The sequence below is a fragment of the Magallana gigas genome, chromosome 1 (assembly GCF_963853765.1).
Source record: "Magallana gigas chromosome 1, xbMagGiga1.1, whole genome shotgun sequence".
NCBI classification, from domain to species: Eukaryota; Metazoa; Mollusca; class Bivalvia; order Ostreida; family Ostreidae; genus Magallana; species Magallana gigas.
In genome coordinates this window covers 29,661,660-29,686,339 of record NC_088853.1, presented here as the reverse complement: position 1 = coordinate 29,686,339, position 24,680 = coordinate 29,661,660, and the positions used below count along the sequence as shown (strand labels likewise).

At 32.4% G+C, this 24,680-nt stretch overlaps 1 protein-coding gene across 1 annotated transcript; it reads left to right on the top strand.

Moving 5' to 3' along the window:
* The first annotated feature begins 14,281 nt into the window (after nt 1–14,281).
* LOC105334385 (uncharacterized) lies at nt 14,282–17,062 on the top strand. Its single transcript, XM_011437836.4, has 3 exons — nt 14,282–14,398; nt 15,673–15,832; nt 16,403–17,062. The coding sequence occupies exons 1-3, from the start codon at nt 14,330–14,332 to the stop codon at nt 16,942–16,944; spliced, it is 771 nt and encodes a 256-aa protein (XP_011436138.3). The 5' UTR covers nt 14,282–14,329; the 3' UTR covers nt 16,945–17,062.
* The last annotated feature ends 7,618 nt before the right edge of the window (nt 17,063–24,680 follow it).

Below are 24,680 nucleotides of genomic sequence, written 5' to 3'. Positions count from 1 at the left end.
ATTATAAACTGATCAACTGTAAATGTTTTTATAGATGATGTACATGTCTTCCAATAAAATCAAAAGCAGAGGTATTCCACAAGGAGATTTTCAGAGAATAGTAAAAAGTGTGTCACAGCATTCATCAAAAGAAAAAATAGGCAGACTTATCTACAAATCTTCACTGAAAGATTCAGTGAATAAATGTGTATATAACGAAGCTAACAAAGAGTGTATGAACCTGTGCTCCAGGAAAGATATGTCCTTGCCAAGAAACTACAGTAGTGAAAATGTTGCTACATTTTCAGCAAGCACTTTGAATGTTGAAATTCAGAAGAGAGCACCACTTCTTCATGGGATTTTACAGCATGTCGTCAAAGGATCTGATTTGGGAACAGTTGTTACATGTGCCATCGCATTGAAGTTCCACAGCAAGCATTTATCTGCTTTTCATCATGTAGTAGCACATATTTTTGACCATGGTGGTGCAACAGTTAAATCTGCTTGGTCCGATTTCATATCAAATTTTACATACGCTTTTAAATGATTTTTTTAAATAGGTGTAAAATAGGAAGCATCAAAGACATTCGCTCTAATTAAAGGAAATAATACTTCAAACGTATTTTTGCAAATCAAGAATAAACCATTGTACATCTTTCACTAATCTTTCCAAAGTTTGTTGTGTTTAAAGCAATGCATAATATATGGATATATAAACCCAGTAAATCAGGGGGCGAAATCAAATGGTTCCCTTTTCTTAACAAGCCTATAATGCATTTTTAGTGTTCCCATACAGAAATTGTATTTATTTACTTCAAATATTTTTATATTTAAAAAAGGGGACGATTCTGCTGGTGTAAATAGGTGAACGTCTATAAGTTCTTAAAATAAATTGTTTGTATAGAAAATTATTTGGTACAGTAATAGCCAAAACAAAAGGCCCATGGGCCACATCGCTCACCTGAGGAACAATTGGTATGATAAAATCAGCTTAATGAAGTCATAATACAAACAATCTGGACAATGTACAATAATACATGTAGATCCTGTAAAAATAAAATCCATTTTTCCCCCTGGATATTCTTATGTTTATAATCATTAGTCCCTTTTCTAACAGGATGATTTTATAGTCATTTCACATGTTGAGTATTGCAGTCCTCAAAAAGATCCTTTACAATTGTTTATATATGGGATATTAAGCTACATCAAACTCTGAACCTTCTTGTGAGGCCGAAAAATTGTCCTGGAGCCAAAGTCTTAACAATTATAAAGAATCATCTGGCTGATTAGTTTCTGAGAAGAAGATTTTAAAAGATTTACTCTATATTTTCCTTTGTAAAACTTTAACACCCCCCCCCCCCCCCCCAATGTGGCCTCACCCTACCCCAAGGAATCATGTTTCCACAACTTTGAATCTACACTACCTGAGGATACTTCAACACAAGTTTCAGCTTTCCTGGCTGTTTAGTTTCTGAGAAGAAGATTTTTAAAGATTTACTCTATATATTCCTATGTACAACTTCGACCCCCCATTGTGCCTCACCCTACCCCAGGGATCATGAATTTCACAATTTCAGCTTTCCTGGCTGATTAGTTTCTGAGAAGAAGATTTTCCAAGATTTACTCTATATATTCCTATGTACAACTTCGACCCCCCATTGTGGCCCCACCCTACACCTGGGGGTCATGATTTTCACAACTTTGAATCTACACTGCCTGAGGATGATTCCACACGAGTTTCAGCTTTCCTGGCTGATTAGTTTCTGAGAAGAAGAATTTTAAAGATTTACTCTATGTATACTTATGTAAAACTTCGACCCCCCCCCCACCCCCCCCCCCCATTGTGCCCCACCCTACCCCCAGGGATCATGATTTTCACAACTTTGAATCTTCACTACCTGAGGATGCTTCCACATAAGTTTCAGCTTTCTTGGCTGATTAGTTTCTGAGAAGAAGATTTTTAAAGATTTACTCTATGTATTCCTATGTAAAACTTCGACCCCCCATTGTGGCCCCACCCTACCCCCAGGGGTCATGAATTTCACAACTTTGAATCTACACTACCTGAGGATGCTTCCACACAAGTTTCAGCTTTCCTGGCTGATTAGTTTCTGAGAAGAAGATTTTCAAAGATTTACTCTATATTTCTATGTAAAACTTAAACACCCCCCCCCAATGTGGCCTCACCCTACCCCCAGGGATCATGATTTTCACAACTTTGAATCTACACTGCCTGAGGATGCTTCCACACGAGTTTCAGCTTTCCTGGCTGATTAATTTCTGAGAAGAAGAATTTTAAAAATTTACTCTATATATTCCTATGTACAACTTCGACCCTCCATTGTGCCCCACCCTACCCCCAGGGATCATGATTTTCACAACTTTGAATCTGCACTACCTGAGGATGCTTCCACATAAGTTTCAGCTTTCCTGGCTGATTAGATTCTGAGAAGAAGATTTTTAAAGATTTACTCTATATATTCCTATGTACAACTTCGACCCCCCATTGTGGCCCCACCCTACATCCAGGGATCATGATTTTCACAACTTTGAATCTACACTACCTGAGGATGCTTCCACACAAGGTTCAGCTTTCCTGGCTGATTAGTTTCTGAGAAGAAGAATTTTAAAGATTTACTCTATATATTCCTATGTAAAACTTCGACCCCCATTGTGCCCCGCCCTACCCCCACGGGGTCATGAGTTTCACAACTTTGAATCTACACTACCTGAGGATGCTTCCACACGAGTTTCAGCTTTCCTGGCTGATTAGTTTCTGAGAAGAAGATTTTCAAAGATTTACTCTATATATTCCTATGTAAAACTTCGACCCCCCCCCCCCCCCCCCATTGTGGCCCCACCCTACCCCCGGGGGTCATGAATTTCACAACTTTTAATCTACACTCCTTGAGGATTCTTCCACACAAGTTTCAGCTTTCCTGGCTTTCTGGTTCTTGATAAGAAAATTTTTGAAATTTCTCGAAATTTTTCATTAATTTCTAATTATCTCCCCTTGAAAACGAGTGTGGCCCTTCATTTTCACAACTTTGAATTCCCTTTGCCTAAGGATGATTTGTGCCAAGTTTGGTAGAAATTGGCCCAGTAGTTCTTGAGAAGATGTTGAAAATGTGAAAAGTTTACGGACAGACGGACAGACAGACAGACGGACGACAGACAAAATGTGATCAGAATAGCTCACTTGAGCTTTCAGCTCAGGTGAGCTAAAAAGCCAAAAAACCAAGCAGCTTTAAAGAAGATAAAATGTACATGTATAAATTAGCTCACCTACATTGCTTCTTTGATAATTTGGGGACAGTCACCTGTCCAAATTTTCTAATATGTGTTGTTTAAGCTTTATATTTCATGTTGTGTTCATTTAAACAGTATAACCATTGTACATACAATTCTTTACTTGCAGACAATAGATACATTAGGCAAGATGGGCATTTGCGTTTCCTCTTCTGTAGCATCCAATCACAAGCAACAACTACTTGAGCGACAAGCAGAAAATATCGAAAGTTTGATGCTGAGAGAAAAAACAGGTATGTCTCATGTGCAGTGTAGTGATATTATTGGGAACAACATCGACATAAGTAGAAATCCTTTACAAATGAGTGAAGACAGGCGGAGGAAAAGCTGGCATTGGTTTTTGCTTGTCGTTTTGAATAAACGAGTTCTAAACCCAGAATTAGATGATTCGCAACCAATAGTCGAGATCAGTTCAGTAGAGAACAGTACATTTGTTCCGAAATTCAATGACTGTAACACATTGGATAGGAATTTCATTTTCCACATCATGCATATCCTCCTAAATTATATTCGTTGCTTGAAAAAGTATAAGAACTGTTTGCCCAAGTTTATATCACATCTTCACTTGGAAGAATTATCCAGGAAATCAGATTTTGCCATACTTGACCTTGTTGATAAAAGTGAGAACAACGCTGAAAATATGATCAGCATCTTAGAGAATATCCATACTAATTACATACCAAGAACAGATGATGATAATCCATCTGTTATTAAAACAACGGTTTTTGGTGGTGATGAATCGACATAAGTAGAAATCCTTCACAAATGATCGAAGACAGGCGGAGGAAAAGCTGGCATTGGTTTTTGCTTGTCGTTTTGAATAAACGAGTTCTAAACCCAGATTTAGATGATTCGCAACCAATAGTCGAGATCAGTTCAGTAGAGAACAGTACATTTGTTTCGAAATTCAATGACTGTAGCACATTGGATAGGAATTTCATTTTCCACATCATGCATATCCTCCTTAATTATATTCGTTGCTTGAAAAAGTATAAGAACTGTTTGCCCAAGTTTATATCACATCTTTACTTGGAAGAATTATCCAGAAAATCAGATTTTGCCATACTTGACCTTGTTGATAAAAGTGAGAACAACGCTGAAAATATGATCAGCATCTTAGAGAATATCCATACTAATTACATACCAAGAACAGATGATGATAATCCATCTGTTATTAAAACAACGGTTTTTGGTGGTGATGAATTAACAAATGAAATAGCATATTTGGCACAGCTTGCCATGTTAAGTGGCCAGACAGATTTTGAGAGACTTGCTGGGAGTTGTCCACAGGCCAGAGGGCTTGCATCGAATGATGAACCTGCTCTTGGTATTTCATTGAGAAGTCTATCTATCTATCTATCTATCTATCTATCTATCTATCTATCTATCTATCTATCTATATAGATATCAAGTAATTAATTCTGGCTGACTGAAAATAGTATATAGTTAATCTATCAGAATATTTTTTTTTTGATTGCGGAATGTTTTCCAAATTGACGGACACAATATGGTGGTTTAATATTAATGTTAATCATATCAAATTACCTTCCTAGCTATCCAACTTTAAAATTTAGGATCCAGTTACGGGAAACAAAGATTTTAATAATGATGGCCAAAGGATTATTAATGTGGTAAAATGAAGTGATTCTGTTCTATGATATTAATCAATAGGAAGTGTTTATTCAATTGCATAGACAATCCTTAAAGTGCATATTTTTTCTTCATGGTCAAGAATTGGGCCATATTGATCATAGTAAGGTCAAGAAATGTTTGACAACTTTTAATTTTAATAGTCCTTACACTTTTGTTTGCAGTTTATATATCAGACATTCAACAAAACTTCATCTGCGCATGATAAAGGAAGTGTTTGTCACCTAAGAAATTTTGTCGGTAGAATTGATGTCCACGGGTCTGAAGAAGTAATTCAGAAGTACAGGTAATTAACCGTAAAAAAAGAGATTATTTATACAGAAATAATCTAAATCTCTTTTTGTGATTTACCCAAGACATACTAAATTCTTTAATTCAGAGCCCATTACTCTTTCATGGAGGATTGCCTGTATTCCTATATTGTTGGAGCTTGCATGCATCTTTTAGATTTGCCGGACATTGACGCAATACCCAGCATTTATCAACCTCTTTTCGATATTCTTCCTGAAGAACAGCAATTGAATTACATTGCCAAATTTGCCAAAGATATTTTAGACATATACATAAAGATTACTGATGGTAATTTGAAGTTAATTTACTTTAATATCTTGTGTTTTCAGTAAATGTTATTCTACTTCAGTCATGATTTAAACAGGTTATATTGAAACTTTATCCTTACATGTACGTGCATGTATATATCAAATGTTTTTCCTTTTTTGCAGAAGTCCTGTTCATTTCAGAAAGAACTTCAGCATTAGACACACAGACCAGACAATTACAGGACATGTACGATACCAGACAACAGAAATATTTATGTTAAGCATGCACCAAGAAATTCAAAACAATTGGAGGCTTGCAAAGACATCTACGGAAAGAACATGATTGGGTTTTTATGGAGGAAGTCACAAACAGTTCATCCAAAAAGTATCACATTGCACTATACCGGGCCTCGTTAATGAAATGTTCTCTGCTTTTGCGGGACACAAATGATGACGCATACAAGATGGGTGACGGAGAGAGAATTTTAAGAAATTCAAAGTTCCAAATGCTTTTATCCCGCATTGGTAACCATGGTAAGTATGAACTCTGGTTGTTTCGGTTTATGGCATAATGCTTTTCCTTACTGACACCAAGAATGGTGTATGAATACATTCGGAATTGCACTGCAAACCTGCACAGTAATTTAGGACACAATATACCAAATGATAACAATGTAGAATTGCTAGTGCAGGCAGTTAAGAAGAAAGTTCGTGCTGAGGGAGCTAATGCCACCTATGAAAATGTTCGATCTGCTGCTCTTGCATTACAAATATAAGAAGAAATCACAAAGAATATGCAAGAAGAATGTAAGAAAGGGAGAGGAGGAACAAGAAGACCAGAACCATCAAAAGTTAATGATATCACTCCTATGGTAAAGGAGCTGCAGTCTGCTTAAATATTTGACTACATATTAGGGCGCAAGTTTAAGAAATTTCCGGGATTTTCTAAAGTCTTCTCTCGGATCAAAGTTACAGACCTACATAAATGGTTAACAGACAATAAAGAGAGACATTCTTATGAGACATTGTAATTTTTTGAAAAAATTGGTTGATATGTTTTATGAAAGCTATAAACATTTCATAAAACTTTAAAACTTGTTATCAGTCAACTTTTTGACTTGATACATTTCCAAAGTTATTTGCCATTTTCCATATGACAAAGCTCACTTAAGTGTACTTATTAAACATACAAGTAACCAAATTATTTTTTTTTTAATTTTAATTTCTTTTGTTTACTGTGCATATATGATTTTATTTATTTTAGAAGGCTGGGTGGTCTTGGTCAGTTGTAGAATATTTTACCAGAAATTTCTTTTAGAAAGAGAGCTTTGTATTAAGGTGTATGGAATTATTCAAAAGTTTTTGGCCAAAAAAAATCCATATTATCTTTAGGTAGATCCGATGGTCAATTTGTTAACCACCCAGCCTCCTTAAGCAAACAGCACGCTTAATACCCAGTAACTACCGGTACATGTTTAAGTTATTTCTGTTTATAGCGTCAATGAAAACAATATTTTTGTTTGATGTACTCTGACCATCCAATATATTACCCCAAAATATATATTCAAGGACTTAGTAAAGGATTTTTTTTTTATTTTCACAGTTCTTTCTAAAAACAAAAAGTTTTGCTGTTTTTCAATTTTTAATTTCAGCTTTGTTTATTTTTCTGTATCCTTGAAGATGAAAGGATGCACGTTGTACAATAAACAGAAATTTGTGTAAGGGTGGCCTCATGACGCGTATTTAGTGTGTCCCACAGGCTTATAAAGAATTTGAAGTACTACAACGTAACATTCTGAAAGTGCGAAATTAAATAAATGTACCAATCATTATGATTTATAACTTACAAATTAAATACTTGGTATTCATAGCAATATTTATTGGAATTATTGTCATCAATTTGAAATAAGGTTTTTTTTTCTCATTAACCATTTAAGGTACTTCGCTACACCAAGACTTATACTTTTTGCGACACTACGTCACAAGATGGCAATTTAAATGTGTTGATAAACTGTTTGTATCAATCGATTCAGAGGAATGTCGTCAGAGCTCAGTAGTTAAAGTATCAGGCTTGTGAACCGCATGTCATGAGTTCGAATCTGTCTGGGTCTTTTGTTCATGTTTACTGAAATTTTTTTGGAAAATATCATTTTTATCTAAAATTACACATTTGTTCGCCTATTTGACATAAATATTTCTTATCCATCATGCTTTCTATCATAATCAAGTAATTTTCTGATTACTTTCTTGAAATTTCTGTAACTATTTCAAGGTGTAGTGAGGCACCTTAACATCATTTCAAAATGCTAAGTTTTGGTTGTTTTCATAAAAATGCATATAATACTCGTCAATAAATCAAGGAAATGAAAGGAAAGAAATATTAAAATTCTCTCTCTTCAGTTTCTTCAAGCAGATTATACATTTTTGTATTTCCAAAAAACTTCTGAAACAATAGTGCATATTTCAAAAGCTGTTTGGAAAGACCGTATAGGAAAATTTTTAAGAACAGCATCAGGAGTAAATATTTTGTCACACTTTTGCAATATAAGAGTTACAAGCTCATCAGTTACACCATGTATAATATCAACAATACCTCCACAAGCGGAAAATGACATTGAATGTTTATATGAAATAATGTTTTGGTTCAAAATCTTTCTGTCATTGTCTGAAACTTGTCTACAAATTTCTTCATCATCAGATGATTCAGATTCACATTCATCCTTTAAAATAGATCTCTGAGTATATGGACACTCACTTTGATTACATTCACTTTTTTGTCACAGACATCACAGCAGTTATGAAGAGGGGGTATAGTGCTATGAGCTACTAAGTATGCTTCACATAGCATTTGCTGTTATCTTTTGCTAGTCTGACTAAAACAGGATCAACTCTTTTCAAGTGTCCTTTATGTTTCTTGTACATACATGTATGTCTGTGCGATCAATTTTACCAAACTTTCACAATTTACAGTTTGCAATCGTATAATAGAAAACAGAAAGTACACATTAACATGTGTTATTTATACATTCCCAAAGGTTACTATGCATGTGAAATATACACAGCCAGAAAACAGCGCGCAAACCGCTTGTCATGTCAAATAGCCGCAAATGGGTTATAGCAAATTAAGTTTTCAGGTTGACATGAAAGTAAGGTTTGTAATATAAAAAATACTCATACTGTTCTCTTATATAAAATTCTATGAAAAATATTTATTTAAAAAAAACTTAATAGAAATCAAAATTGACGAGTTCCTAATACATGTATATATAAAGAATTAAAAATCAAAAGGAATCTTATCATTATCAACGCATAATATGACAATAATGGAGATTTAAAAAGAAATACTTACGTTCTCTCTTGCCAGTTTTATGACCATTAACTGCAGCTACAAAGACTGTGGAATTCTAACAGAATCCCATGCTATATAACGTATGCTGAAAGCATTTAAATTTAGAACATACATGATTTAAAGCTTTTTTGTGTTTAAAAATAAAAAAAAACGTGAATTCAAATATAAATGTTTTTGGTTTCTGGAGACCATCTGCCTATGTATTATGTGTCCAGTATCTAAACGTGCGTTTAAAACAGTCATCAAATATTGTAATATTAGTAACCTCAGACATGATTTATTCATTTGAGGAGGTATGCTTATTTATATATATATAAATACGTTTGTTGGTGAAGACATCTGTATGTAGTACGTGTTAAGTATATGTGTTTAAAATGTTCTTTAAATAATCTAATATAATCAAGCTCAGACATGATTTTTCCGTCTGAGAAAGTCTGTCTATTCATGCTCTCTTATACATAACCAATATATGGTTGTGTAAGGCTAATGTTACTGCAATCAATCTGCGTTAAGCAAAGACAATGAAATGACATTGAACTTGAATTCAAACATTTTTAGCAACATGTATCCTGATTTAGTTTGTTTTTTTGTTGCTATAGACCATCTGTGTTGTAAGTATGTCATTAATATCTAAATATGTGTTAATTTTTTTTTTATATTGTGTACAAAAAAAAAATGAGTTCAGACATGATTTCCACATTTTAGAAGTTTGTTTTTTTTAAATGTCAAACCAGAGAAGGTTGTAAAGAGGTTATTTGGCACAACAATTAATTTACGCTGAATGAAGACTTGGCAAGGACATCATACATTGTACTTATCAATGAACTCGAAATTTGCATGTCCATAATTAGTTAAGATATGCGAGATAGATATTTACCTTTTTCTTAGACTTTGGTATTAGTTTTTGTTTCTGTACATGTAACATATTTCTTACGATATGTACGCAACTGGATATACACAAGTCAATATAGCATTTAATGGCGATACATGTACTTATCATTCTGTTGAACAAATGTCCGCTCTTCAATGTATGCATGCGATTTAGCTGATGATTTACAGATGCTGACTAACCCTGTTTATATTTTATTTACCTTTTTACACACAGACTTGTAGTAAACAGGTGACAGGAAAATACCCGGTAATCAACAAATGAATGCTTAAAGTAATAAATATATTATGAATTTATCTAGTAACAAAAATAATACGACAGCAAGGGAAATAGACTCTGATCGCCAGTACATGAGTTATGTTATCATGAAGTCGGAAGAAAATTATTGTTGAATAATTTCAAAAAGGAACACTCTTTTTAATAGAGATTTAAGAAAACATAAAACAAAAACGTTTTCATTCGATAATTTTCTTCTAGCCATATAGGAGGAGCCAGGTAGCACGCGGCACATGGTGTGGTCTGTACTGTTATACTTAAACTGATTGACAGGCGAAGCACGTCCTGTGAACTGTAAACAAGAAATAGCTTTCCAAAAAGCTTGCCTGACTAATCAAAATTATTCAATGTAAGCATGCATGGATGGATATGAGGTTTTTTTAAAAAAATGAATTTTACTTTTCGCTGCTGATCATCAATTCATTACATAATATTTAACAGTTTCATCAATTGTTAAGGTAAATATTGACACATTAAACATGCATTAGTTTATCTTTTTATGAAAAATCTTGATATTGTTTGATCCCATTGTCAGCACTGTTTCGGAGAATGCACAGTTTTCAAATCTTAGATATGCCTGACGTCAGACAATGTGTAGCATGCATGTGTCAATTATCAATTAAAAAAATGAATTTAAATTTTAGCTGCTGATCATAAATTCATAAACGGAACGTGCAGATTTAAGAAGCAATTTCAAGTTGTATCTTTCGATGTAATGCAAGTATATGTATATCAATTGAGGTTAAATCATGATATTATTTTCAATGATTTAAGGAATGTACATGTATCAAATAATTGCACGAAAGCTTGAAAGCGGATAATTAAAAAAATTATTTGTTATATTAAGATGCAAGGTGTAAGGCATTTTTGTGTTATTTTTCATTGTAACTTCAATTCAATTCAATTCTATAAGAATTCCATATTGAAAGTTTCACTTAATACATGCTCCGACAAAAGTGAAGAAGGGGTTGGGGTGAGATAATTTCATGACTTCATAAAATTGTGTTGGGGGGGGGGGGGGGGTCAGCCCACCCCCTCCGATGTTCCGTGTCTATGATGCCAACTTGAACTCGTCCACACATCGGCGCACTAACAATTTTGAATATCGGAGCACAAAAATAATGAATGATGAGTCTCAGACATAATTACAGTCAGTTCAAGCACATCTTTTACAACCTATAACATAGCATCGCATAGCATCGGAATCTCATGGCATAACATTGAAATCTCATAGCATAGCATTGGAATGTCATATCATACAATCTCATTGAATCTCATTCGTCATATCATACCATAGCAGAGCATACAACATGATTTTAACTCGGTTTTAAATGTTTTACTTGGTAGAATAAATGTTCACATTGCAGATTAGAAGTTAATTTGGCTTTTTATCATGATTTTACTTCGAAATGTGCGGAACTTTTCTGTGTATGGAGACGTTTTTGTTCACATCCCATAGCATACCATACCATAGCATAGCATACCATATAATTAAGCCTTTCATTTTAATCTATCATAGCATAGCATACAAATCTCGTAGCATTGCATTGGAATATCATAGCATATCATTAAAATCGCATTCAATAGCATTGCATTAAATTGTAAAAGATATGCATGAAATGGCTGTATTATGGCGAAAAGTCCTGCCTTATCTCTCAACGGCTGACATGTCCAAAGGTTTGAATAAACTAATCAATTACCATAGATCCATGCGGAGGGGGTGACATGAAGTTTTTGCCATTCGCTTTGTAACAACCATTAACATATATTTTACTTTGAATCGAATGATTTAGAAGAAATCTATCGACATAACATACACACTTGACTAGTAATTGTTTTAATGTACATCTAAGGCCGCAGTTAATAAGGCGACACACGAGTTATATACCCTTTCAAGGTGAACGAAATTGCCCAAATGGTTGAAACCCGGGTCAAATCCCAGCGCATATAGCATCGGTTTATCTTCTTTACGAAAATGTTAGATATTGCTTGCTCCCGTTGCCTGCACTTTTTCAAAAAAGGTAACTTTCAAACCTTAAAAATACCTGACTGGCAATGAAATGTTTACTTATTTCTAAACTAAGACCGCGGAATAAAAATTTCCGAAATAAAAATTTAAAACATCAATATCCCTTCTTGGCAATCTTTGATTTTAAAATGGATTTCAGATATAAACTCGGCGTGATTTTGTTTTGGCAGAAAAGGTCAAGAAACCTATTTTTGCTTCTAACCCTGATATAATATTTTTGCTCAGTAGAGAGTTATAATAAAAAGAGCCCCGTTTGCCCCTAATTTAGCCACTTGCCTTTTTTAATATGAAATGAAATGTTTTGTGTGTCAGACGTAAAGAATAAGTCGTTCGATCCAAACGAACACTAATGTGTTAAGGAATGGGATTCAAATAGTTCATAGAAAGAAAAAACACAAGCTGTGTATATGTGAAGAAAAAGTAATGTACTAATCATGTCTGCAAGCGTCATATATCTAACCTTAATGAATACTCTATACAAGAGAAGGCATTATCTAGTGAAGAAGGTATGAGTACAGCTACATGTAGTGTCTGTTGTTATATAGACAATACGTATCAGATCGAAACAACGGAAGAGCAAATAAGTGGACAGATTAACAATTTCTTAAACTTTTTTTTCCAAAGGTGTGGTTGAGGGTAGCCGCAATGGATATTTAAGTTAGCCACGGGAGGTCAGAGACATTTTTTTTCGTTTTTGTACTACTAGTAAGTTAAAATCTTTCAATTTTACGGATCTCCGATCACATCTCCTCTTGACGCGTGCATGGTCGTTCATGGTAATTGAGATAAATAATGTGGTGAACTGTGCATGAACTAAGGACCACGATGGTAAGCAGCTGTGTGACATATTGGGCATTTCTTTCTCTTTTTTCTCCCAAATACAGTGTAAAACTGGTATAAAACAATATGCATCGAATCGCATACTTAATAGTTTATAGGTTATTGTTAACACAATGCGAACGATTTAACATCACAAATACAATGATAGATATGCTACCTCATTCAGAAAATATTTGGTTTCTTGATTTTACAGGGAGTTTCTTAGATTGTTTGAGCCGATAACTTTATTATTTTTTCTTTTAATTTGATCAGTTTTATAGTTCAGGATATAAGATAGGATAAGAATGTTTTCTCAATTTTCAGAATATCAGCACTGTCTCCAAATCAAACTGAAAGTAAAAAAAAACCAAAATACATTGCCAAACAGCTGTAAAACAATAGCACTGCACACAATACGGCGTTCAAAGGTTTAATGAATTGATCACGTGACAGGAAGCTTACCATACAAATACAATCTACATCGCTTATATCAATAACACTAGAAATGTTTGCAAAACACTTATGCCGCCTACCTTTCAAGCATCTGCGAAGAAAATGAACGGATACTGCAAAAAATTTGGAATTGTTTACGCCCAAGGGGCATAACTCTATAAAAAAAATGTGGCTGATCGTACCCAAAATGGAATATGACCTAGATATTATTAAGATAATATGTATACCAAATTTCCTTTTCGTAAGTTTATGCCTTTGTTAATGGTATTTAGCTGAAAGGATGACGGTCATAGTAGTGTTTTGAGTTTTCATGGCGGGCAACAAGTTAAGATTTGCAGGATTTAATTAAATAAATGAGAATTCTTTTTTCAGGGTTTAAACTATAACACACTTCAATCGTTTTAAAAATGCAAATGGACTATTGAACCTTACTTAAAAAGTAATTTTAATTAAGTCTATAGTTTTTTCTTTCTTATGTGTCCATTATATTTTCTCTTTTATAATTGTATATGACACCAAATGTACAATGCCATAAACACTGAGGTTTTTTTGTCTGACGTAATTAAAATATTAAGGTTTGTTTACATTGGCTAAAACATAATTTACTATCGTATACTGTTTATAAAGGCAATAAAGTGTACATGTACCTTTCCTTATAAGAGACTTATGTCGTAGTTCAAATGGGACCGTTTTATGAATGAAACTTTGACTTATCTAAATAAAATAAATACTCTATCAATATATATTGCAGACGCCATACTGAGATCTAAATTGCCATCTTCCAAATGTCAAATACAATAATTTCACTAACTCAATGATCAAAACCTGTTTAATAAGGTAATTACTTGGTACTTTAGTATTTATGAATTCAAAATTACCAGAGACATTAATCGCAATTGCCGTTAATTGTTGCTCATTTGTCCCATTAAATCGTTTAAATTCGTTTCACACAATTAAGTGAATTTGCTCTATGTCTATATATATGACAAGTTAAACGTTTTAAAAGTTGATTACAATTTGGGCACACATAGATATACATGATGGCATTGAAAGAACTGTATCTTTTTATGGCTACAGTATTTGTAATGTCTGGAAACCACAAATGCGTAAGTTTATTTAAGTGCTTTTTTTCAATTTGCTCAAAAACCTAGTCTTGAATTTTTCATTCTATCATCATGTTTTTTTTTTATTATAAATCAAAATGTATGTAAAACATTGATTTTGAAACGGATGATTACTACATTGCACAACAATTATATTTTTTTCAATTTTTGAGTGTACAGTATAAAATACAGTATAAAGTGGTTGTTCTGGTGTTGTGAATGTTAAACTTGACTTTAATCCATTGAAACGTCTAAAAAGGCTACTAAATGACATTCACCATAAAGTTAAAAAATGCACTGGTGTTTATAACTGATTTTACTATAGTACATGTAGAATGTGCGTGAAAATATTTTTTTCAAAAATGTAATTGGCTTTCTGCAATAAGAGACACCTTGCAAGCTTTATTAATTTCATACACATTACGCTTAACACTGTTTTTCACTTCTTTGTTAACAATGCAATGACAACTTCTTGTAAATCTTCGATTTAAAGTGTTATACATGTAACCAAGGAACACCATTGTAATGTATTTGACTTAAGGTTTATATAGTTACATAAATAATCAATTTCGTTCGGAATATACTACTAATCATATCATACTTCCTTGCCTTTTGGAAAGCAACAAAACAACGCGATTTATCATAATAAATGCTGGTTTACTTTTGGCATACGGAAAAACATTTCAACCGTATAAATTGCTAATGCTTTGGAAAGATGTTTGAAAGCTTTTTAAGATCATTCGTGTACGAATCCGAGGTATAATTAATGAAGTACACTAAATACGTGAAATTTCTTATTACATTTAATGGCATTAACTTCGTTGAAATGCTTTGTATCGATTAAGCCATATAATATGGTGTTTTTTTAATTCTTGAAATCTGCTGTACTATTGAAGCATTAAAATATATACGTATATATCCGCGGGATGATAAAATACTTTAGTAGTTTCACTAGTTTGACTTACAGGACCAATCTTTAAATCACTAATTAGCAAACGAGGTCAATGTCATCAGTCAAAGAATACGCTTTTATACTTAAATATTCGTAATGCGAAAAATCGTACATAGAAAATAAAACGTACACGGTAATACATGTATCATGTCATTTTTTTTTCAATTCCGACATTTCAGTTCACATCAGTTAATTGAAAAATTAGGCTCCATCTAGAGTTTGTCTTTGGTAAGGTTTACTAACAGCATTCACAAATAATTTCGTTTTCTACTATTTTGTGTGCTGCTTACGTTTCTGCAGCTTACATTTGAACAACATATTGCAGATTGCAGAAACTGTCCGCAACACTGGGAAGCCGTCATTTCAAACTCTCTCTCTGACTTCCATCCCGTTAAACGACAGCCATACCACCTATAGAGGCGTCTTTCTAGCTCCTCCCGACACTCAGTTTAGATTCAAGGGGGAAATGATAGACGTCACAAAAGGTTTGTCGCTCTATAAACTTTCTTGAGACTTTTTTTTTTGGTTTTTATCAATTTAGAATTATTAAATCATCTCGATCAGAAGAGTCTCTAATGAAAATTAACAATTTTTATGATGTTCTTCTAAAATGTTTAGAATTAGTAGTTAAGGGCTTCTAAATCAAATTTTAAAAAAAATAGGTAAATCTGATGATTAAGATGTTGACCATTTAGCCATATCGAGAGTCTAGTTAAAATGAAAAAAAGCAATAGATATTCTATCATCTTGCCATCAACAATTATCTACTTTGTTCACAATAATTCTGTAATATTTTATTTAGATTTTGTTTATTCCACATATTAGAATCCTTTTTGGTAAAATGTTTGTTTTCATCAACTTTAAAATAATATATCAACCGATTTACAGTATTTAAAGTGCTTTGCTCAAAAAACTTCTGTATGGGTTAATTGTGGGGGGGGGGGGGGGCATTCCCACAAATAAAAATGATTTTACATTAAAAGTTTTCATATAAGGAACATATAAAAACGTTGTGTGTTATGAAACAGACATATAATAATTGATTTCTTTTTTAGGCGAAAACAATGTGGTGGAAGCAATTTTGTCAAATAACGATAAAAATGTCAACTATAGATATGGAAGGTGGTTAACTCTGACGTCAGAGTCTAAGCAAGAAACATTTAAACTATACATCAATAACAACTACAACTTTCGCACCCAGACCTTCGTTGAAAACAGCTGCGAATTTGGAATAGAAAAGCTTCAGAAAGACACACGCACCGAATATAAAGCAACTGTACGAAACTGCGCGGAGACCGAAAATATTTCAAAATACTTTATTGTTCATCTTCTCGACCAATCAGGGGACCGTATAACTCAAATAACGTCTCGAAAGATAAGCTCTCAGGAAAATGGCCGTATTTCAGAAAACAAGTACGTCAACACTTACTATAGAAGTGATGAAGATGATATTTACTACGCCATATTGGATTATCCCGCCATTGAGGCTGATGGTTTTATTATACAAAGCTTTTCGTTTGTTTTGTATGCTTCAGCGAGATATGACTACACAGGAGACGCCATAGCTGAAGTTAAGGCTTGGTACTATGATCTATAAAAACTTTATAAGGGCTTTAAAAGAGTAAATCGTTATGAAAAAGACATTATCATTTCAAATGATATGATATAACCGTTCATTTAGTTGATTTGAAAATATTTTGGATCACTTTTTTTTATTTTCAAGAGTAAAATACTTAAATCAAACTATGTCTATAAGTATGGTCGTTTTTTGTTTTTTTTTGGGGGGGGGGTTAATTTTTTTCGGTCAAAGGTGTTTTTGATATTTTTTTTAAAAGAAAAGTGTAAATTACTATAAAAAATCATTTGAACGATTCGCAAATGGGTTGTCTGAAATATACTTGAAGTAATGAAATAAACTAATTGATGCAGCCAAAGTCTCTTTATTGTTTTTAATGAATATTTACTTTATTGTTTGGTTCCTCTGTAATTCTGTAACTCTGAGTCATATTTTATAAACTACACATGCATTCCGTGGTCGAATTCGATAAATTGTATTTTTATACAGAGGTGAAGGAAGTGCTTGACAAAATGATTAAATTAATTCAGGAAATAATCTTTAATCAAAGTACTGAAGAACTGACGGGAGTTGATTTTGCCGATGTTTATTTATTTTAAAATCAATGATATGTTATTTTGCATGACAAGTACGTGTAGTTTCTAATTTGAATTATGCACATTTTTATAATTTGAACTTTTGGACCTTTTCGACAAATTATCGAGAAACCCCCATATAAACCATGTTAAATAATATTTAATAATATTTAAAGATAAAATTAATTCAATCAAACAATGTATCAGTAATAGAAATATTTCTCGAAAATTGTATGGATCCAAGCAATATTGAACTCTAGTCTCGTTCAACCAAACGCTCGGCTGACACCATAAATCTCCGACAAGCACTTACAGAGACAGCCGAGCGTCGAGTTGAACGAGACTATATTGAACTCTGGCGTAGGAATACATACGACTACAAAACATATTTAAATTGTTCGTACCATTTAAAATCTGACTATTTTCAACGTATTTATAAATAAGTTTACTTGAAAAACAATGCTTTAGCATACATTACATCGAATTTATCAATTATTTTCAAGAACTAAGTCTTGTCAGCAGCAATGATTTGTGCTGAGGTCCAAACACTGTTTCACTTTCGGTTTGTCTGAGTGACTGCATAGGAGAGTTGATTAAAATCAACTCCCAAAAACTAAATGAAATATCAAGGAAATTGGTTTTAGAGGCTGAAATAAAGTTGTTTTTGATAATAAACTTGTTTTACGACACCGGGGATACTCAACATCGAAAAAATATTTTATTTATTTTCCAAATTTTTATAAAATTAGAAATGATTAGCTGAGCCTTAGGGCACCAAGAAAGCAGTATTTTCTGATGCTAAACGGATGCAAGTAATTCGTAAACCGGTACCCATTAGTAAGTTGATGTATTAAGAGACAGGAGATTAACTACATTGAATACGAACAACAAAACACATTATGGGACCCAAACGGGGCTTAAACCAACAACATTCAGGCTACCAGTCTAACACCTATATTCATTACCACTTGGTTATGTGATAAAATGAAAATGCTGATAAGAAATGTGGTCAATATCATATTCAGATAGGAGATGCATGTGCGAAATATTTATCTAACTCTCTTTAAGGTCGGTAGCGGGTTAAAAATGTTGCGCCCTCTGCGAAGGGTATTGCGCATTACTGTTGTAAAACACATATTTAAAGTAAAATGTTTAATGATACAAGTTATCATGTAACGTTTTTATTTCAAAAAAATTACTTATCAAAAATTTAATTGAAGTGAAATGAACCGTTAGAATAATGTCAGAAGTATTTTAATTTTTACGCCGCTTCTTCAAAATCGATATATTGTCGTCGGAGTCAACGTCTTAGGATGACGTCAGATGAGACTCTGGCGTAACAATTGACAATAATTAACGTCGTGCATTTTCTATTACAGCGTCAATAATTAAAATCAAAACTATAATTTGCAAAATAAAAACATATACGCGACCCTTCTACGTTCTGTGTGAGTAGAAATGTATTTCTTCTTTTAATACAAATAAAATTAAATTTGATTCGTTAACATCTTTTTGTTTTATACAATTCTATTATGTAAAATGGCTGGCACGGCACGTTTAAAGGATCAAAATATGAGGACGTTTAGCCTAAAAACCATCCGGTCAATTTCGTTTTGATTTGGCAAAAAGTTTACTTATACGTTAACCTTCCATCGCTGAAAATTTAAAGAAAATCGTATGTTTGTAATTTATTAAATATGAAATTGAAAATGAAAACCCTCATTTCCCTATATAATCCTATATAAAATGTCGGTGATGAATCGGACATACGACAAAAATTTGAGCGCGACAAACAGATAAACTATCCGGTCAATTTACTTTATATTTTGCACATAGTTTACTCATAAGTTGACATTTCACTGTAAAAAATTAAAGGAAATCGTATGTTTGAAACATTCAATAAATAGAAATAATTTATGGTTAATAACCCTCATGAATATTCATGAACTCAAAGCTCATTAATATTAGTCCTGCCTCCATATATTCCAGCCTTAGTTTTACTAATTTATAACTTTGCTTTTTAGTACATGTACCCACTAACAGAGAAAAGGTTTGTCAATCTATGTAAAAGTCATCTAGTTAAATTACGAACGTCAATCAAAAACTACGAAGACAATATTGCTGTCTATCATATATTGTTCATTAAAGTCATTTCTAACATATTAGTTTATGCAATATTTATTTTATTGAAAAACGAAGTTTCACTCCGTTTGATAAAAAGGTAAATTTGTTATCCGAATTTTAAATTAACATCAATAAAATAAGAATAACAAAAGAGAAACCTTTTCAAATATAATGACATAATTGATATTTTGGACTCTTATGAAGCAGTATTTTCATACGCTTAAGATTCCACAGCAATTTTCACGTGTCCGAAGCTAACATAAATGACTGTATACAGTGTAGAATTAAAAAATAAAAAAATTGACCGAGAGTATCGCTTTAAATTATCTATAACGGAATTGAAAAGTTTATCAAAAGCTACATTCAATGCATTTGTGCGACTTCACTTATTTCACGTGACGCACAAATCCAAACATGCAAATGATCAATATAAATCGCTTCTGTGCAGTTAATTAATGGCAGGTTATTAATGACACTAAATGAGACATATACACATGTACTTTGCTGTTCTTCCTTGAGCTTCAAATATTTATTTATTTATTTATTTATTTATTTTTTTTTTGGGGGGGGGGGGGTTCAGATATTGTTAAAACATTTTGCCCCACCCTAAAAAGGGTACATTTTTAGCAATCAAGAGTAATTTACATAATATTAGAATAATTCCGTGGGTTTTTCAAGCATGGTCTACATGGGTACATGTACATATTCAAACTTTATCAATTTTAAAATAATAAAAAAAGAAACTATCATTTTCTGATTTAAAATAATTCGCAACAAATGATAATATCTTACTAACCTTTAATCATATGCGAATTTTATTATATGAATGAGTAAAACTAATATACATGTAGGATGCAGAATATTTAGAATATATGTGACACAAAAATGTATACTCAAAAACAGAAAAAGAAAAACCTATTGAAATTGTTTCAAAAAGTACAATTAGACTTTAAAATGTAACATAATAATAAAAGATTATAGAAGTTGCATCATTTTTTTTAACTAAATGTATCGTATCTGTTACAAGTAATTACTTAAAATGAACCTTTTGAGCATATCAACTACGTGCCGAACATTATTTTTACCTTATATTTCTCTCTTGTATAAAATTCACAATGCCATTGATATTTTCATTGAATTTGATGTAATTGAAATATTAAGATTAATTTAAAATTGTTTTTATGTTTTCCTTCCTAACTTAAACCCATAAATAACAGGGAGCGTGATTTGCTTCCATTTTTAAGAGACAGATGCGGTAAGTTGTGGACTTTGAAAGAACTCTGACGTTTTGATATACAATTACTTCATTAATTTTAATATGGCAGATGTCAAACTGGCAGATCATTCGCCATCTTCTAAATGTTAAATGCAATAATTTAGCTAATTTAATGGTCGAAGCTTTTTTAAGCCTGTTTAAGCATTTCGAAATTCGAAATTAAAAATCATGAATTATCTTCTTAAATTTCATTCATTCGTTTACAATGGTTGAAAACAATTGAGTAATTAAACAATTAAATTAACTATAAAGATGGCAAAAGATAAGTTTTAAAAATTGTGTAAAACGAAGTCAGCTATGATATACATATTGCCATTGACAGGACGTTATCATTTTATTGTTACAATATTCGTTGGGTCTAGAAACCACAAATGCGTAAGCATTTTTATTAATATTCAGCCGTTAACTCCTTTTCATATTTTCACATCTTTTAACCATTTCATTCTAATATAAAACAAAATGTAAGTAAATAATAAATATTAATAAATTTGGAAAGAAATACAAAAATATTCTTATTTACAGTTTCATTTCTTAAATTGTATCGTAAAATGTATAAGGTGTGCCGTTTTTGATAATGTTTAAAATATCAGTTGAAAACCTTTGAAAGGTTACCAAATGACAGATGCTACAAAGTTAAAATATTTACTTCAGTTTGCAGCTTGTTGTATTTTAATCATAGGAAGTGTATGTTCCAAATTAAAAGCTTATTTTTTTTCTAACTGGAATTGGCCGAACAGAATTATATCCATTTAAGGCATCATATAATCTTTGAGCACACAATATTTTGTAGATTGCTAGGTCTGTTCATTTTCTCATTAAGCTTTTAATTTGAATTGTTTCACTTTTATTAGTTTGTGTTCAATTTGACTCCAAAGAGTTAGTGGGTTTTTCGGGCAAGCTACATGAATTTAATTAAAAGGTTGTCTTCTTCAAAACTTCGTTGTAAACGACCTAGGAAGTCATCATTTTGAATTGTATCTTTTTTTACTGTTTTTGTGTATGTGGATTACTTTTCAACAAGTGAGTAAAACAACATAAACTAGATTGTTGAGACTGATCGCAGTCTCACAAAAGCTTCTTTTTTTTAGCTATACTGTAGCTTTCCTGTTGATGGTGTTGAAACTTTTGTACAATTCTCATGATAAAACTGTAGTGCTTGGCTTTTTCAGCGAACGTTTTTGTTATTTTGTATGAACTCTCATGTAAACTTAGTTATATTTAATGCAATCTAAATGCCTAACTACAGTTCATTATTGAATGTACTACATTATATGTAAGTAAGATTATTACAAAACATCCTGTATTTATGGCTGTTAATAACTTGTCAGGACTCGATCCCTGTAAGTAAACGATTATTTTGAGTGAGTTATTTCAAAGTTTTTAAGGCTCTTATCAAAACATTTTAGATTTCTGAAACAGTTCGCAAATTTTGTTACAAACTTTGTTTCTGACAGCTATTCCGGTTAACGACAGCGACACAACTTATACAGGCGTCTTTCTAGCCCCACCAGACACACAGTTTGAATACGAAGGTAAAAATAGTAGGCGTCAATAAAGGTTTGTTTCCGTACGTTAAACTTTCTAAACTCTTTTAACAAAGAAGATTGGATATTACACTAGTATGCTATTTTGGAACACAATAATATCCCAAGATATCAAGGAAATGTCCATATGAATTATTCTAATATTAATATGACAAATTGTCCTTTTTTAAATATTAGTCTTGAGCTTAAAAAAAATCATATTAAAATATCAAAAAAAAGAACATTTACAGTGGTTTGGCTACAGTCGATAAAATCATTTTAGAAATTAATATAACGCCATACAAATTTGCAGACATTATTTTTCATCAATTTTTTTTCAGGACGAAACAACGTGGTTGCAGCAATTTTGTCAGACAACAGCAACTTCGAAAGATGGTTGACTCTGAAATTGGGGTCCAAACTTTCATTTCGCATCCAGACATATTTGTTGAAGACAGCTGCGAAATAGAAATTCATTGCTTATATACGCGACAAATCGGGAAACGTTGTTTAATTATCATCCCGAGATTCAAATGCTACAGCAAATGAGAATGTTGAAGTGTAGTACAGGTACCTAGACACTTACGATACAAGTGATCATACAGACATTAACTGTGCCATTTTGAATTTTCCTACAATAGAATCCGATGACGTCATTTTAGTAACATTTGCGTTTGTGTTGTGCATCTTGGAGGGATATGATTAACTAGTGACGTCATAGCTGCGCGGCATATTTGGTACTATGACCTTTATAATCAATGAAATTTAAAATGGGAATTAATTTTGATAAAAGAAAATCATAATTTGGAATGGTTAATGCGCTCATTGTGCATATTTAAGATTATTATCTATATCACCTTTTTTTACCTATCAACTTTCCCTAATTGCCCGTTATCCGTGCTTGAAAAGCAAAGAATAGAAGAAGAAAGGTGATATTTCATTCAAAGCACGAGGACGTGTTAAATACGCGGAGCGGTGAAAAACTATAACCGTGCAAAATTCACTGTTAAATTACTACTTCATTTTGGACTTCACAATTTGAATTCAACATCTTCTATGTAATATTTTCTCACAATATATATAATCAAAGTTACATGTGTTTATTCAATTAGTGATTGACACTTTTCGGACTCTATGTTATTTATTTCAAAGAAACTGAGTCTCAAGGACTGCTAAGCTGTTAAAACAACATTGTGCAATTATATGTTTTCCATTCCTAGGACATCAGCGACTCGTTGACTTTATTTCATTAGTTTATATCTGTCAATCTTTCATTCAGCTTACTTATATTATCACCTGTCAATTTTTACTTATTTTTCAGATTCCTATAATAACATAGTTGTGTACAATTGTCGTTCGGCAGTCCGGAATACGGCGGCCTGCTTTTCACGTCCGACTCACCCAGAGTCTTGAGTCTGGAGGCCACTACTGGCCATATCCCACTTGTTTATATCATGTCTGTATGTCAAATTGTTATAATGTTGCGATCGTTGATTATCGTATAATAAATTTGAAATCCTGCATCAATTGCCTTTATATCGCTGGAACTGTATGTATATACCTTGCGTATAAGTCTACGACTGGTACTCAACATTTGATTGATCCTTAGAAATGCGTTTCAAAAGCATTTTAAAATAAAAATAGAACAATAAAATTATACCAAAATCTTTTTCATTAGTGTTAAAGCAAACACACAGTATAAATGTCACAAAGAGTGCATGTACATGCATTTTAATCTAAACTTTAATTGACCAGTTTTGGTGGCCCTCTTTTTCCCGAATCATTGTTTGTTACAAAGTCGTTTACTCCATTATTCTGTTTTCGACTACTTGGATATTAGTCATTAACTATAGGGATTTTTTTATGCTTAAATCATAAAACTTATTTTTTAAGATATGAACTTACATGTAGCTTGTCAAACGAATAACTCCTTAAACGTAAATGTAAACGGTTAAATTATAACAATATATTCATGGGAGGTTATTTTTACCATTATACCTTGCTCTTGCATTTTAAAACGAGTGAAATGTGTAATATGTTTTTTTTATTGTTGAATATTTTGTATCTTATCACTTGTTGTTTCAAATAATAAAGTACACAATTATCTACTTTCTTCCGTTCATTCTTACCTATTTGGAAATAAAGATCATTTTTGACAAGTTCATAACAAGGTTATTAAATTGTGTTGTGTTGGTAAAATATTCCAATTTCATATCAGAAGCACATGTTCAACAATGTGATTTCAGAGTTCATACAAAT